At 39.6% G+C, this 18555-nt stretch overlaps 1 protein-coding gene across 1 annotated transcript in view; it reads right to left on the minus strand.

The window, feature by feature from the left end:
* The window catches only part of CUBN (cubilin), a 142037-nt gene that overhangs the window by 67325 nt on the left and 56157 nt on the right, over positions 1-18555 (minus strand). Inside the window, exons 29-31 of the mRNA XM_054057709.1 lie at positions 9966-10147; positions 4550-4724; positions 2757-2938 (exon numbers count right to left, since the gene is read on the minus strand). Of these exons, the coding sequence (XP_053913684.1) occupies positions 2757-2938; positions 4550-4724; positions 9966-10147 (539 nt within the window). The remainder of the gene's footprint in view (positions 1-2756; positions 2939-4549; positions 4725-9965; positions 10148-18555) is intronic.

Here is an 18555-nt window from a genome sequence, read left to right on the forward strand (position 1 = left end):
CAGCAGATAAAAACATGTTCGTCTGTTCTCAGAACAGATAAGGTGCATATCAGAAGCACAGAAACAGAAGAATCAACTAAATTTAGGTAGCTAAGTAAATGAAAAATGTGCTTTTTGGTGGCCAGGACTACTCACTGTGTAGTCCATCCATTGACTCTAGAGGGAGCTCAGAGCAGTTACACTGTGCATTACCACTGCGGGCTGAGAATTAATTTGGCTGAACCTAGATCTGTACTCAGATTCTCATGTGAAATCACTAAGCCAAACTCAAACATGCACTGGGCTTTTCAGATTTGCTGCACAGCCAAGAAGTACCCGGCATGAGTATTTTCCCTCCCTCCATTTTGCTCGCATAACAAATGTGCAATGGAAAAACATTACAGGAAAAAAATACATTCTCTTGTGTTCTCTATGGAAAGGAATTTACAGCAGAAATGTATTTTTAAAAAATCCTCAATTCATAACACAGGGAAAAATGACTGAGTCTAGAAGGGGAAGGATGAGGAACAGAACATTGTATAATTAAGGGTGGAGAGGAGCCCCAAGAAAACTGACAGAGCAAATAAAATTCATAAAGATAAGTAAAAAAACTAAGAAATACAAAAGGGTGGAACCACTGTGTTACTCATACACAGTAGTAGTTACTCTACCAGAGGGAGAAAAACAACCCACCAGCTTCCTGAGCTGCCTATATTTTCCATTTACGCAGATTTTGGAATGCAATTCCTAAACCATTCACAGTCAGACATTTACTTATACATTTCCAGGCACACTCTGTCCCCTCACTCTGTTCTCCTGTTATAATGTGAGGCATACAGCAAGCCTTGGAAAGAGATGGACACAAATCACATCCAGGTGTTGGTAGCAAGGGATTTTTCTGCATATTGGCATACTAAATAGAGAAAGAAGCCCCTTCCACTCCTTTCTTCCCCTGCTGGTCCCCCTACATCGACACTGAAGAACTCTTCTCTACCTCATACACCAGAGCCTCAAATCCCTTTGTTATCCTTTGGCTTCAAATTAGCATTCTCCATCATCCATTTTCAAACCACCCTCTGCCTGGTGAGCAGTGATTGATGCCTGCATTGAATTTAAATCTCCCTCCATGCTCACACTGCTGCTTCAGTTTCATTTGCACAGCTGGGGCCGATGGGCAACTTCATCCTCCTCCACTACCCCCTAGAAAACCCAAAAAGCAGAAGGAAACAACAGATACTCATATGGCAATAGAGGAATAGGTGTGTCACTGCACCACAACAGTCTGCAAACCCTGCTCATGAAAAGAGCTCTGCTACAGCCATCTCCTCTGCCAGCTGAAGGACTAATGCCTTCAAAACCCAGTGACTATATTTGACCTGTGAAGGTAATGGGAGCTGTGCCTATAAATGCAAGGAGCTCACGGAGCCGAGTACTCTGCAAGGGGGTCAGATAGGTACATACATCCACTGGCATCAGATTCATGAGAGAAACCTGTACATTGGGTCTTTTCAAAATTTAGCCCTTAAATTGTGAATTTTTTTTTGGCATTTTTACGAGTACTGCCATTTTAGATGGTCTGTGTTTCTGTCAGGCAAACTGTTTTTCTATTCCTGTGTGATATCACAGTAGATTTTGAATTTTTTCCAAAAGATTTTCTCTTTCAATGATTCCCCTGATGTAGTTAAACAATTTAAAATAAAATGACAATCAGATTTCCCTATGCTTCAGAATCAGAAAAAAATGAAGAGTCATTTTACAAAGATGCTTGGTGGCCAAATGAAATCTCCAATTCTGCTCAGAAAAAGGAGGGACATTTTCTTTTTTCTGGTTCAATACAAAAAAAGCTTTACAAGGCAATGCTGTTAAAACTGATGCTGTTTACAAAAGAGTTCCAGTTCCTGCCAAATTGAGTTCTCTGTGAATGACAGTTTATCAAGGAGAGGAAAGCTGGATTTTGGGTTACAGCCACTGTGCTTTATCCAGCTGGTACTGATCACACATGCCTTTGTATTGAGTGAAGTGCAATCTGACATCAAAGGTCAGGATTTCATGTCCCTGCTTCCAAAAAGGAAGCCAAGTGGAGATGTGAAGAGTTCTTCGTTGTCATGTACTGATTTGAGCAGCAGCTTGCATTTCTTTGACATCAACAAAAGTTCACAAACAAACAGCAATTTGAAGCTTCTAACAGAGTAGCCGCTCTAATAAAGTAATTAAACAGACAGCTGAGAAACACCTGAATATACAGTGCATACAGAAAGAAAAACAGCCAGTCAAAATTGCTTCTGGAAGTAGACCTCTCTCTCCTGAGTTTGTAACTGAGTGTTGGTAATCTATTATACATGTGGGCAGTCCATCCTATGGCTTGGAGCAAACTGTGGTAAACTGCACTGTAAATGGGAAAGGGTGTCATAATAAGGGCCATCTACATACGAGGTAGTTCCTGCAAGACAAACTGCAACTCACACCACCAAAGGGAGAAAGATGGTGCCAGGATGCAGCATTCACTGCTTTCAAGAAAAGTTTCTTCCAGATATAAGTAGGAACCTGGAAGAATGCGGAAGTAGATTTGTGAAGCCTGTTTCATTGGTCAAGCAAAAGGAACTAGATCATAACTATTTAGTGGTAAATTTAAGCCTTAGCTCATCAGTGAATAAGTATGACTATGCAACTACCAGTCTGAAACCAACTGCAGCCTAGGTTGCGTGGTAAGCTTCCTCTTCTGCAAGCATTTCATCAGACTCAATAAGGAAACTTTTGAAAATTCTATTGTTACTTACAGCAACGTTGTCATAGTTGCATGAATGGCCATTTTCAGTGTCAAAATCCGTGAAGTTCAATAGGACTCTGTGGCTATAGTCAACTTGGATAATCCAAGAACAATCTGTGTTGTTATTATAAGGTTCGGGATAGTTTGGAGAATGGATTTCCCCACTGGTAGCTTGGAAAACACCACCACAGCCTGAAAAAGACATAATTAGTTTTAATCAGAAGCTCTTCTATTCTTAGCAAGATTCCACTTCTATTTTTAAACTAGGGGAAGAGCACCTCCATTTTCATATTTTCTGCATTAAACTCCTGTAAGATGAGGGCTTCAACTGTTTGTCTTGTCCGCAACAAAAATCAAAGGAAATTGCTACCAAGAAAGTAAACATTATCATTAACGGTGACTATGCAACGACAACACTTGTGAGTAATCTTTCTAGCCCCAGGCCGGTAGTAGATGTTGTAAAGGTTGATGCATCAGTGCTGGTGTTCCTCAATCCTAGATATTGTAAAAGCAATCAAAAATGCCATTCCAAGAATGCCACAGATTAGCATTCTAGGAAAGCAATGGCTGGGCCTAGCTGAGCATAGGGATGAGAAAACCATTTCTGAAAATATCAGGGCAGCTAGGAGCTGCAGCTTCTGCATAAGCAACTCTCAAGTTTCTACTTCTTTTCCTATGCAGTTGAGGGCTTCCTGAGGACTCCACCTTGAGGTATTTCTGACCAGAACAGCTCCAGTGTTCATGAATATCTGAATAGCCTGGAATGATGGATCTTGTGTGGGAAGTACCAGGGCTTTCAGTAGGACTAACACAAATGGACTTTCATACGTTGTAAATGGATGGGGGAGGGTAAGAGAAAGACATTGGGGCTGCTGTAGATGGAGGCAGCCTGCTGGAAGGATAAAAACTATACTGTTACTGCATTCTGATGAGTTGGCATTTTAGGTGCTAGAAGGGGGTTGGAGTACAAACAGGCAAGAAGGGATGAGAAATCTTCAGGGGGCCTAAGTAGAAAAAATATGCTGCCAGATCTCGGAAAGGGATTAATTCAAAGGACTGTAGTAGACTTTCTCTATTAAAGAAAGACTCTTGTGCTGTTCTCAAAATACTTGTGAGAATGGAGATATATAAACCTTGACAAACTAATGAATCTGTGTGCTTAATCAAGCAAAACTGCAAGAATTAAAACCTTCCTCTCCTCACTTTTCATTGCAATTACTTTCTGGTAATTGGCCTTTTCATTAGAACCCCCATGTAGAGACTTTTGGCTGGGCCTTTTAAGCATCTCTTCTTTTACAGATTACCAGTAAGACTTTGAACAAATAATCACACAGGGGATGGATGAACCTTATAGAGTTCAAGTATTTACTAATCACTCCAAATATTTTTCAAGTCCGTTGAGTTCTCCAAGTTAAGCCATGTTCTCAGCTATTTTTCACTTCACAGTTTAAAACCAAAAGCATCATTCAGCTAAGAAACAACTCTGTGTGGGTGAGTGGGTGGGGAAAACTGCTAGCATCCAAAAGTTCTTTTCTCATTACAGGGTTGTCTTTATTATTTATGTAGAGAAAAAAATCAAGGTAGACTGTTACAAAATACATAAATAGGCCTAGATTTTAGCTAGTTAGGCAATGTTTTCCTCTGTGTGTTTCTCAGCATCTCTTAGTGTTACCAAATCCAGTGACACCCAAATTTTCCTTCAGTTTTCAGTCCTATGGTGTTTGACTACTTTAAATGCTTGCATGGCTGATCCATGATTCTCAGACTTCCTGAATTTCTTCTGGTATTAATCACTATACTCACCACCTGGATTTTCCTGCCAGGAGGCATTGAAACCTTTCCCTGTCACTGCCGCATCGGTCTTAAAACGGACAATGGCTGAATTGCCAGTAGTAGAGACTCGCAGTGGGTTCTGCTCTGATCGTGAAACACACAGCTGGGCTAGTCTAGGAGAGAGGAAATCAGGACCACCATAGACCTAGAAATGGAAGAAACACTGTCAATGTTTTTTTTAAGAGACTGTCTGACACACAGAATATATGAAAACTGTTTAGCTTGGAGAAAAAAACCTCTGTAAGTATTGAAGGTGATTCTACATTTTGAAATGTAAAGTAGATAATGGAATTATTTTCTTTGCAAGTTTACTTGGTGCCTGAATCACCTGGTGCAAGTGTGGAATTTGAGATGATTTCAAAACAGCCTTTCATTAAATAAGAATTTTCTACTTTGGGGGCTTTGCCACATTCTTCTTCCCTCATCCCTCCAGCGTTAGCACCTTGCTTCTGTAGGGATATAAAAGCAGATTCTTTTTTGTGTGTGCTTTTACAAACAAGCTGTGTCTCTTTGCAGGAAGTCTTGCAAATATTTTGCACCCTTTATGATTAAAGGCACGGCTAGTACTGATTTTCTAGTGCATTCAGTGATAGCATTTTCTCCAGTTCTTGCATGCTAATGAAATGCCACCTGATATGAAAGGTCTCCTGCCTTCCACTGGTATGTCCCTGGTAGGACAGCAGGTGCAAAAGTCAGCTTGACAGTAACCGCAAATGTGAAAACTGTTAAAGAGATACACCAGAGAGCTATTATCTTTCAGCAACTGAACAACAGATAGATTCTGACTATATCAGCATACAGTATGTATAAATCCTTTTTTTCCCCACTAAATCCAAGTAATCATTTGTTGTAGGCAGACTATATCAATAAAGCTAAACTAGAGAATGGCAGGTTTTAACAACAAAACCAGGGAAGGGGAAGACAAGACAACAAATCCCATCATTATTTTCCCACCAGTAGCACCTCAAGTCTGCTCCAATATTTCACTATTCTGGTAAACAAAAAAAAATCAAAAATGTAATCCATTAATCTCCTTCAAAACAAAATGTCCATACTACACGAACCAGCTTTCTATATGGCCCTTTTGCCTCTGTTCCCTTCTAGATGAGGAGAAACTCAATATTTTAATAAGCTCTGCTGGATACTTTTTAATCTCAGAAGAAGTCTGGGTTCTTTCCAAGCTAAATATCTGAGCAAGTTTTACAAATAGGTGAGATAGTCCCACCATCTCTAGGGCTAAGTGTAGTGCATTGCTACATACCTTGATTGATTGTGTGCTCACTAAGTCCTAGTAGTGTCTGACACTGCTCTGCCAACAGAGGTGTAAGAGAAAGAATTTTTTTTTTAACTGGAAAAAATATTTAGTGGCCTCAGAGTAATGTGAGACCTCAGAAGCAGAAGCTGACATCCGCAGAAGAAACAAGGAACTTTTTTTTTTATAAACGTCATAGTCTGTTAGATGTTCAGAAAACTGTATCTTGTTTTAGTGGCTGATAACAAAGGCTTAATAGCTTAAACATTTTAATTTTGACCAAGACAGCACTTTATTGCATTCTGCAGGAAGGCTGCATGACTTGAATGGATAATGGAGGGGAACCAATCAATCTTCTTAAGGCATTCAAGAGAAGGCAGAACAGATGAAATTACAGTTCAGATTGAGCATCTGTAATGGAGTAGTCACAGTCTGGGGAAGAAGCATGTTCGTCCGCTGGAAGCTCAGCGTCATCAGAAAAATCTTACTGCTTGGCTGCTTGTGGGTCTCAATGACAGCTGCATTTGTCAGAAGTCTGTTCAAAATGTGAAATTTAAAATGCGTTTGTGGTATACTCCCTGAGTCAGAGCCACAGCATGGGCTCTAGCAAGAACACATGCTCTTAATCATCTAAACCAGCCCAGAGAAGCTATGTGGCAGAGGAAACAGCAGGAGTTTCTAATATGCATCTAATAAGCACCACGGAGCAGCCTCTCACATCATCCCTGGTGCTCTCTAGGGACATCTGCACAGCATTCATGGGCAAGGGGACCAAACCCAACTCTGACATAAACCCTGCTTATTTTTGTAGTATTACCTCAGAAATGAGCTTGGCCCAAGCTGAACATTTATAGTTGACCTGTTGGAAGAAAATTATGGATGGGGAGGAAATACTGATGGAAATCTGAGGTTTGTGGGTCTCTTTTACGTTGTTAAATGTTCAGCAATGGCCTTCTGCACAGTTTCAAAATAAAAAGCACAGTCAAAGGCAAGCTCTTTACAGTTAGGAGTGTATTGTCTTTTCTCCTTTATGCCAGTTCAATTAATCAGATGCTTTCACAAGGGTTGGAACAAAAACAAGTTAGAGGGTTTCCATGTCAAAAAAAAATAAAATGTTACTTTTGGCTACAAAGAGGAAAACCAACAGTTAGCACATGAAAAAAGAGGAGAGTAAAGAGAATGGATGGAAAGAATGAATTCCAGGGTGTGGTTAACAAAGAGTCACAGGATGTCTGAGATGCAAACAGATAAAAATAAAAATAAAAATAAAAACATTTAGTCTGCCCGGAGCACCTGATCTAGGGACAAAACGATGCTGGATGGCAGAGCGGAGGTGCAGGACACTGCCATAAAGCCCATGGTTTTAATCTGTTCTTATCATTTGCTTCTGCCCCGTTAGCTCCATTTATTGTTAACAGTCAGCATTCCAGAGTTATGAGCAACAGAAAGCTGTTTTTATGTGGTTGGTCACCCTCATGACACAGATTTTCTGGGAATAAAACTGATCCCTGTTCAGATATAACTGCCAGCAAAGGAGAGAGCCTGGCTTTGACAGAGAAATAAGAATTGTGGTAATGCTTATTTCTTTATATTTAAATGAGAAGGCCAGAGCATCTAACAAAGACTTGGAAGTGCAATAGATTGCCAAGGTTCCTTCTTTTTCAGCTAAGAGCTACACCTTTCTGTGGCAGAATACATTTATAATGCACAGAAATCTGGTCCATGTTGAAGAGAAGACATCATAATTTAACAAAGCAGACATGGCCATTTTTCTCTCTGTATGTATTTTCTCATGTATATAGGCACATAAAACCAATTTTAAAATATTTTTAACTCTTTCTTTGAGTCCAAAATGATAGCTGCTCTTTCCATGAAACATTTCTAGAAAAAATCTTTAAGAACAACTTGAAATTTTCTTCTGGATATTTGTGAAATGAATGGAGTATGATGGAGAAGAGAGAAAGAGAGTGCAACAGTGTCATAAAAGAAACAAGGAGAAGGACTAAAGGAGAATGTGTAAAACACTTGAGCATATACAGGCCAAGGGGAGTACTTGAGGATTTCACACACAAAATATTTATGTAACTATTATTGCACTATTGTTGGTGAAACATATGGCAGGACTGGGATACTGACATGAAAGGGACAGCTTGATTAGAAGACATTGTCAAAAGAAAGGAGAGACAGTTGCTGCATTTTACAAGAATAAGTAAGCTTCAGAAAAATGTAAAAGAGATAAATATTCAAGAAAATACGGTATAAAAAGAAGTTGGCAGTAAAGGTGCTGAGATAGGAAGGATGCCTTAGAATTTTCCTACAATTCTCTGCCAGCTTGAAGAGGCAAAAGTTTCTAAGCAAAAGCTAAACACATGCAGGTGAGCAAGTTTTGTGATTACTGGAGAATTTTTATTACAGGACAGCTTCTTATTTCAGAGAGCAGAGAGAGTTAATGGGACAGGGAGGAACAGCAGGGTGCAGAGCTACTTTAGTACTGATTTTGACATCCTGTTAAAACTGTACAGTAATTTGACTTGAAAGAAAACAGGAAGTGGTAGAACTACCCAGAGATAAGGAAAAAGTGAAATCAGGAGACTAATGAGAAAAAGCAGACTTCAAAACCCAATGAAATGGAAGACAGGATACTCTTGGGAAGATACATGACAGTGTAAGGAGTTTGGAAACTTAGTGATAATGGAAAGAAACTGACAAAAGCACATCAGGAACCTGCTGACACTTTTCAAACTTGTGTGTGTGGTTTCAGCAAGGATGTGTATTACAAGGTTGAGCAGCTCCTGAAAGTAGTTGGCCATGTTTTTTTTTCCCCCCACTAAATCCAAGTAATCATTTCTTCTAGGCAGACTATATCAATCATGCTGTGAATGTGTGATTTTATAACAAAAGCAAGAAAATGTCTATGTGGCAAGGTACATAAGGTTCTACCAGCTGCCACATAGAACCTTTGATCTTGCACTAAGACATGAACCAATTTTCCTCAATAATTTGATTTACGTTATCTGTCAGCAGATCAGAGATCCTGGGAACTGGACGAGCCAAGGTCAGGAGACAAGTAACTTAGACGCATACCAGTTCTGGGGGCAGTAAGGCTGGGGATTTCAAACACCAAGGTAGGCATCTGTGCTGAGGAACGAGTAAGGTTGGAAAGAAGCAGAGCATCGAACATAAAAAACATAGAAACAAAGTATTGAAATGGTAAAGAAAGAAAACCCCAAACCTAAGGTGCATATCCCGCTCAGGGACACAGAGTAGCAAACCGAAGGACATTCTTAAACAACTTCTTTAAGCAACTTGTGTCCAGCATTCCACTCATAGATTTTAGGCCAGACCCAATCAAAAAGTTGTCAAGCACATGGTTGTCAGCCATCTGTACCCTTACTGGATCATGATAGCTCCTGGATGACCATCTACAGATGTAAGCATCATCTTTGCACTATTCGGGAAATGGTCAGTGACAGCAGACTTAGATTTCATAGCTGTTTAATGCATTTTAGGCACATTCAGCAATGAAGATGCACTAGAAGAGACTTCTTCAATACCCAAACCAGCCAATACAGATCATCTGCCCACAGACAGTGGTGTCAGGAGTGTGACATACAGTCATACTTTCCAATGCTACTGATGGAGAATTCATGGAACAATTTCCTTACACTCAGATCTTGCAGAATTCTCAAAGTCAATAGGATACTCAAAGCGCAGTGTCCATTTGGTCAAGACTTTCATTTTATTGCTAAACTAGGGAAGCCAAATTTTCAGAGCCAGGAAGCTGGAGTTATGCATATCTCTACTTGTACAAATGCTTAGCAAGCTATCTGATGACTATATATTTAGGACCAGCTTTGGGATGTGGGTTAAATCTTCCAGGAATATTGCTGATAAGTGAGCACGAAGGACCACAGTCTGGAGAAATCAAGGCTACAAATGTGAGAATAGCCAGAAGTGTAATAAGAGCATTATGGCTTCTGTGACAACATCTGTGGAACATATCTCTAAAAACAGCAGAAATGGAAAATTAAAATAGAACTGTTTGTTCTGCTCCTGCAGTTCTTAGAATTATCTGCTCCATACAGAAAAGCATGTAACTTGTGTATTGTTGAGGAGTAAATCTAATGCTCTTACCTCCAAAACATCATAGTTGCAGGTTGGGTGATATTCAACATCAAACTCCTGAATGGTGAGTTGAATGCTGCTACCAGGTGCTGTGTGAATGTACCAGATGCATTCCCTGTTGCTTGGATATCTGTTGGGATAGCCAGGGCTGTGAAATGAACCAGAAGGGCCAGAGAGTTCTCCTCCACAACCTGACAACACAGCAAAGTAGATCATCATTGAGGGGCTCTGGAAAAGCTCGCGGACAACTCTACAACAAGGACAGGGTTTGGCACCCATTCCATGCGCAAATGTGTATAATGGGCTTGAGGGTCTGCTCTGTCACAGGGAATGAAGGTCTAGCAGGAAAGAGAAACTCAGGAACCTCACGCTGGTTTGGCTTGCACTGCCCATGCACTTCACTTTCTCTTTTCCATGATTCCCCCTGTTCCTCAGCATCCACTTTGACAGTTGAAGAAGCTGGGACATGGAGCAAAAAAGTGTGGCTTCTGCATTGGCCTATAATTTTGATCAGTTCTAGAAAGCTGAATCAGATCCATCCTCAGCTGTTACTGACCTCAACTAATATACACACTAAGTTATCATGGGGAGGGCTTTCTATTGTTATAAAAATGCCATTTCTCAGTGTTTTAGAAATCATAAAATCAAAGACAATGTGATTTCCCTCAACCCGCTGAACATGATTACACGCTGCCAAGTCACAGTGGATAAACTGGTTTTCTGACATTTGGTGGATTTAATATTCTTTCTATGGAATTGTAACAATGCAATTGTAAGACATGCAATGTTTGAAAAGTTGTGTATTTTCTTTTCAGATAAGAAATTATTGTCCTAACCTCACTCCCCAGCCCTGTGAGTGATTAATTCCTTGCATATTATGAACTAGATTTAAGAAACAAAAAACCAAGATGCAAAACACTGGATTAATTGCAGCCCTGATTTGACAGCACAAAGCATATGAATACCTGAGACTGCAGTTTTATCATTGCTTTATGGAGATATGACAGCTGTTGCTCTTGCCTCTATTGCCAAGTTCCCAGGAAGATGGTCTCCCTAACCCAGTCCTTAGACACAGGTGTCAGCAGGATGGGAAGGCACAAAAACCCTTCTCAGTGTCAGGGCAGATTCAGATCAGCTCCATTCACGGTTAAACCTTACCTTTAGAGAAGCCAGTATGGTGGCTATGTATCAGTTACATGCAGAAGCAAGGAAATTGTGTGTTTGATCTGATTTTACATGTGTGTTGCTCTGGGCTGTCAAGCCCATTATACAAGCCCTCCAGTGCTTCATTTAGGCATTAGCTGATCTTTTGCTTATATCGCTTTTACAGGATCACTCAAGCTTTTTAAGTAAAGCCCACACTCCTACAATCCCTTTGGCTTCATCTCCAGAGGGAAGTTTCTGTCATGTAGCAAAAAAGCCCCAAAATACTTAATAAGACCATCCAACAAACCACGAGATCTATATTCCCAGAGAGAAATACTGCAGTATGTCAGAAATGATAAATAGCATCTGTATCATAATTTCTAGTTATAGGAGATACTTTGTAACATAAAACAAATAAACTACCCCTCTAGCCTGCTCAACTAGTCTACACAGATGTGTAAAACTCCCCTAGCCTCTACTAAGTCTATGCATAATTTGCAACTTGAACAAGATATCTTTGGCCACTGCTCTGCTTACCACACTTTGTTTCTTCAGAAAGCTATACATCAAGATCTTCAATTAAATGCAAACTCTTTGCTCAACACCTTCTGTGACAAACTTTTGTCTATCGAAGGTTGGCTGCTATGCCCCAGAAGCTTTTGCCATCATCTCTGCAATAGGGTCTATAAATTCCTCACTGAAAATGTGAGTTTGGCTTTGCCACAATTAACTCTAGAATTTCTAGGACAACAAATTACAAATCTATGAAAGGAAAGAGCAGCAAGTCCGAAAGGAGCAAAGCAATAAGAAGCTATCTTAAACTAAAAAGAGCCACCTAAATGCAGATGTGAGGAAGATTCCCCCTGTGTCAGCAATGCAACACAAATCTCTGTCAGTCCATCACCCAGTACTCACAGGAAAAACATATTTTAAACACAATAATTCCCATAACTGGAAAATAATTAGCTATAACACAGGAAAGCCTTTACGGAACTAAGGCTGATTTCGCAGGTGAATTGTTACAGGCTTAGTCCTTCTCCCTTCTGCCCCACTTTGCTGTACATGATGCTCCATAACCCTGAGATGGTTTGCCCTGCAGCCTTAAAGCTACCAGATATCTCAATCAAGAAGCAAAAGAAGCTTTAAGTGTATGAAAGCAATCCTGCTTTCACTCCTCTGGAGAGAGAAACAGAAAGAGGTAGGGCACTTACTTCCCCAAGCCCTGCCAGCACAACTGGGTGAATGTTAAGCCCCTGAAACTTTGATATCCAGGAACATTTCAGTAAAGACACAGAGAGGAAGAAAGCTTCAGTGTAACCCCTACCCCAGGTTTTTTTACAGTGGTATTGGAAGATGGCCTAATTTTCCTCAAAACAAACCACGTCGTTGGCTTTTACAACTAGAGGAAAAAAGATCCTCAGCAGAGGGGGAGTGTTGCAGCTGGATTTGCAGGGTGAGTTTCTCTCTTTTCCCGCAGCAGCAGGAATGACACTGCTGCTGAGGTCAAACTTCAGGAGGGGAAAGCTGCTTTGCCAGCTTGGGAAACTTTTGAAAGATTTCTCAACAGGCTTAATGGCGCCGTTCCGGAGGGGGTGGGAGAAGGAGACAGGGGAGTTTCAGCAGGCAAGAACAAAGCAAATTGCTATTTATCTCAGGCTGAAGAAAGCTGGGAACATTTTAAAACTAAACAGGCAGTTATGACTCATCTTCTCCTACTAAGTTTCCTGATAGCCACAAAGACGTGTTTTTTTATTTAAATCCGAAATGGCTCAGATGAGTGGAAATCTTGTGTGCTGTGCTGTGCTCTGAGGCACAGACCTTTCCTTCTGAGAAACCCTCGCAGGTAGCGTTCAGATTATGCCCGCTCCCTCTCCAGAAGGGTTTATATTTTCTCTGAGCTCAAACGATGTTCTCTGGGTGAGGTATATGAAGCACATGAATAGGAACATCAATCATTTCTTAAGGTGCCATTTCTCTTCTTCCAACTACAAATGTTCCCAGAAAAGGCATTTTGTTAAAAGAGAAGTGATTCTTTTCAAATATTCCAGTAAAAGGGAAGCATAATTTAGATCTCTGTGATTCACTTCTTATAAAGAATGTGCTGAACTCATGTTGCCAATCTATTATTATTTGTTTGAAAACAGATCAGAAAGTGCTTGAGTTTATGCCTAAGTATTCACTGACTAACAGCTGAAAAAAAGACTCCCTGATCTCTGCAAATATGTGAACTTCACACCTGAACTATTTTGTCTGACCTGCATATGCTAGCAGAAACTTCCATATCAGAGCAGAAACATAACCTTTGAGCTCTCTGGCCGACTGAGAGAGAGAAAACATACATATTATGTTTCTGATCTTACATGGAGGAGGGAAGAATCAGCTCTGCTATGTTTTTTTTGAAAATATAGATGCTAGATTATTTAAAAAAGAATTTACAGAAATACTTAAGAGATTTTTAAAAAATGTTCCTGCCTTTAAACTCAGTTGCTACATCTATGGAATACCAAAATGAGAGAAAAACTCAATTAATGTCAGAAAACGCTTTGAAACGCTTGTCCAGGAAAAAAGAATAATTTCAAAACAAGAAGCAAAATTTTATTCACTGACTTTGCAGCTTATATTTCAGATCCTAGGACATTATGGATCCTCACTATTCACAAACTTTTTGTCTTCAATATTTCAAAAGGGTGAATTTAGAATTTGATCTCTGATTTATTCAGCGTCTTCCTCACTTTTGTTAGCCACAAAATTCTTGCAGCATTATCCCTTTTGGGATCAGATCACAGATAAAAGCCACCAAGGAAAACTAAACTGGAAGTATTTTTCATATTATTTGTGCATTTCCTGTGAAGATAGACTCTTTGTCTTAAGATGTTTATATTAGGCTTTGAAATCTGCCTTGGCAGATACTTAAAATGATCAGAAAAGATATCAAACAAATTACATTTATATGAATGGTGTTCAGGCTGAAGATGTAGATGCAGATACATATTTATTTACATGCATATATGACTATATATGAATATATGTATGGATTTTGCATTTAAAAGGAAAACTTCAGGAGAAATGCCAGCCCTGTTTTTTTTTTTGAAGTGTGCATTTGTATGTACCATATACTTTTCCTATTTTTTGAGCAAGCTAAGAAATACATACTGATTTAACCCGGAATGTAACTTCCATACAAAAGTAGCCTGCCCATTTTTTTTAAAATACTGAAATAAGAAAAGTTTAAATGATGATGTAATCACCTCAGGTAATTAAACTCTTCCCATCTCTGGCATCACCATTAAATGAATACAAACCTTCTTCCAATGTTTGCATTTGTCTGCAAACACTGAATTGGAGTTTGCTTCTATTCAAATAAGTGGAATTTGTGTCATTTATGGCAACAAAATAAAAAAAGATACAGTCTTTAGGGTAAATAAATATGCAGAAGCAGACCCCATAAATTGCTGAATGACTTCAACTTTCACTGATATAACAGTGAATAATCTGAAACACTTCTCTTACAAGTGAAACATCTTTAAGAGTTTTTCTCAGTACAGAAATACACCGTCTTGCAGTATGTGGACAGATATAACAACAGCTGCACAGTGGAAAAGCTTTGTGCAGCTGAACTGCATATGCCATATGCTCAGTTTGTGCCAACCTCCTTGCAGTCATTTTGGAAACTTAAGCCCTGCAGTTTAAACTAAGTAAAAAAAGGAAGGGGAGGTACTCTTTCAGTAGTGTAAAGGTCCTGGAATTTCCTTGAAAAATGCTTAAAACAACTACCTAACCTGGTGTTAGTTGCTAGGAAATCAGAAAACAAATAGAAAGCTCAGGAAACATGTATTTGGTGTCTTTGCTTTCCTCTGGCTAAAATCTAAGTAGTCACTGAAGATTGTGTAAGGAATGATTTACAGATCTTTCCATATTACTGCCTGTCTGGTTAGCAGATGGTGTTCATTAACCAAAGAAGAATCCCTATTCTCATAAATAATTATAGCTGAATAGAGAAGTAGTAATCTGTGGAAACCTCTATTAGCCACATGCTAGAAAATATCCCTTCCATAAAGTTTAAAGTGAACTGGCATTGTTCCTATAAAATAAGAGTTAGGGAAATTATGAGATTCAGAGTTGTTCCATTTGCTGTGCTCACAGTGAAATATCTCAGTAAATATTAGCTGACTCTAGCTGTAAGGCGTGTGCAGTATGAACATTTGCATGTACTACACTAATACTTGCATGAAATATAACTTGGATTTGATTCAGAACTATGTGCTCTCTTGAATAGCTTTAGTACATAGAATATTATCCAGAGGAGGAAGTAGGATATTTTTTGTGATGAGAGTTTATGTAAGAGAATAAAAATTCAAGTGAGAAATTGGGGTTTTTTCTTTCTGATATGTTAATCTCTTCTGTAACTTTGTCTTCTGAATATTGTTATTTTCTACAACACGTTCCAGTCTGTAAACTATAAGATGGATAATGAATAAAGATGGACTACTGGGACCCAAAGACATAAAAGCAAGTTCAGGTATTTAAAATGGAACTGAATCCTCCAAGATACCGAATGGCTACAGTTCCCGTATCAGCTGTCAGTATTCGGTGTTAAAAAAAAGCACCACTTTCTAGCTCTCACACATTGATTGAACTGTTCAGCAGCAAGCATTTTAAGAAAATTTTGGCCCTTATATGTTACTTTGAAGGGTGGGGGGAGGTCCAGCTTGCTGGAGAAACAGAAATTAATTCATCCTTAGCTCTCATAGAGAACATGTCTATGTTTTTAATAGCCAAACTGCAATAGAAAAAGCCAGTTCTGAACATGGTAGTACCCACAACTCAAAACAACTGCTCAGGACTTCAAAAGATCAGACCCTGTGCATCCTTAGACTTGATGTGGGAGAAAGACTTTGAAAAGGACTACTCATTTTTGAAAACCGAACAAATAGCGATTAGTCAAAGCCTGAAAAAGAAATCAACAGCAGAGTTATGATTCAGGCTTAAGAAATCTGGGCCTCAGCTCCCTCTTTGACCTGCAATGCAATATTCTCTCCAGTAATTCTAACAGATGCCTGGCAAATGTCTGCAATGAATAGTTCCTGCATCCTAATCTAATCTCTGTTTCAGTTATGCTTCCCTGAAAAACTAACAAACTTCAGTTCACATTTTACCTGACAAATATACTGAAAACTCCCATCTATAGTTATTGCATGACTTTTAATGATTTTCATCACCTGAAAATACAGACCCAAACTAATGAAAACTTCTTATGAGGCAAGTGGCTTTCTCCACCCCCTGTCCATCAATTATTCCTCAGGGAAATCCACCAGAAAGAAGATGGTAGTGAAGGAAAAGAGCAATACATGGTTTTGGGCTACATAATTCTTTTCTCTGTAGTGTCCTTCGCTTCTTTTTAAAAGAGGGAATTAACGTGTCTCAAAAACCAGAATAATGGATGTAAATTTTGACTACGCTGAGGAGAGCCAATTGAACTATAAGCTCTACTGACAATCAAGCAGCCAAATGAGTAAACTTCCAATGAAACACAGATGTATATATAAAGCAGTCAGCTCCTACATGCACATTGCTTACCAAGGTCAGTGATGGGTCTAGGAAATATGTGTCTTCTCAGATAGTCACAGTTGTCACTGGTGTAATTTTGCACTGAGAGACCTTTGCCCTTTTGGCCTCATGACTTTTTTTTTTTTTAAGGAAAGCAATTCAATTGGCATGCCATCTTTACAATATCCAGGATGTTACTAAGTGTTTGTTCTTTCTCAATATATATTCAAAAATATACTTGCTTATATTAAGCTTCCTAATAATCAGCAGAAGTGGAATGAACACCTTGCAGATTCAAGCTTTCCTCTGGTGTTTTCTTCTGCAGAAGAAAACATTAGTGATTTAGCCAAATTAATTCTAAATTCAGCCTCATCAATGAAAGCCCTTTAGATGAACAGTGTTATTTCAGAATGACAAACATTTTTAAATTTCTTTACACTGCAGCTTTCCATCCAAGTTAAAATTATATAGGACACTTCTAAGCATAAATAACAGCATTCTCCTAAGATCACTTACTAATTCTGGTTTTGGGAAAGCCTAAAGACTAGGTTTCCTTCAGCAACTGAAAAGTGGTGGTTTAGCAACTGGAAAGATCAGATGTAGATGTTTCAAATCAAAACACTTCAAATTTGTGTCATGTGTGGCAGCAGGGGCTCCCCACGTCAGTTATCAATGAGGTAAGTGGCTTTTTTTGATCACCTCGTTACTGCAAGCAAAGCTGCCAGAAAGAGTGTCTGCAGTGAACTGTATCAGGCACATGGTGGCAAATATAAATGCTGCTCTCTTCTATCACCAAAGCATGTGACTGGCCTTGATATATATCCCATGGATGCTTCACAACTGCCAGTTAAGGAGTACATGGACAGCCTGAGAAATAGTTCACAGCAGCTTGAACTCTAGAGAACACATTTGTCACTTCAGCAGAAGCAAAAGCTCTTCTCTCAGCAATACATATAGCCTTGTTATTTTCTTGCCAGGTGAGATATTACCAGATCTAGGTTTTGTCTGTCTCAAGGATTAGCCCTCAAGGAAGAGAGGACCTGAATGCTTCACTCTGAAATACTCCATTCAAAGGCTGCACCTCCTGATGAGTTCCCCAAGTTGAGAAAACTTTCTCCAGTGAGCTTTTTATGTGTATATATCTTATATATTAGATTTTCAGGAGGGAAAAGCAAATATAGCCCTGATGAGTAAGGGAAATACCGTTATTTATGCATGACAACAATTAAGTAAGAGAGGAAACACCTGCAATGAACAAAAAGATGACAACTGTGGTCAGCTCTGGAGGAACTTGCACTCCTATTACAAGCTGTCAGGAGTCACAGCTGTGACATTCAGTAACAGCAATTATATTAATCAGGAGCTAGCCCTATCTGAACCCACAAATCCTTCCCTGCTGCTTAGATGCAGCCTCACATTGGCAGTGTGGATCCTGTGCAGCGTTAGGCTGCAGTTTAATGTCCAGGAATCGACAGAGGGGCAGTACTGCCTGAAAGAGAAGTGAATGTGTCAGTGCAGAAAAAGAGTGCAGGGGGGTGGGTGAGGGCTGGAGAGTCCGGGAAATGTTTGGAGGGGGACGTGGAGGGAAAGCTCAAGAGTGCTTACCACACAGGCAGATTCTGGAAAGCTTTCAGAGCTTTAGAAAAGCACCATGGCTACTGTATGGAGCTGATGTCATCTGGCTGTGCATAAAAGCCTCCATTTCTTCTTCTTTTGTGCAGGCCCAGAATGACATCACCTCAAAGCACAAGAACGTACCTTTGTGCGGCAGTGCTTCCCCTGCTAGCTCCTGCCACACATCTCAGTCCTCCCACATACGTCCCTCCTTTGCCCAGAAATGCTCCTTGACCTCCAATGAATGCAAAACACCACTGTCTAGTCAATGAGAGCCCTTTAGGAGCCTGCA

Source organism: Cuculus canorus, chromosome 2 (assembly GCF_017976375.1).
Source record: "Cuculus canorus isolate bCucCan1 chromosome 2, bCucCan1.pri, whole genome shotgun sequence".
NCBI classification, from domain to species: Eukaryota; Metazoa; Chordata; class Aves; order Cuculiformes; family Cuculidae; genus Cuculus; species Cuculus canorus.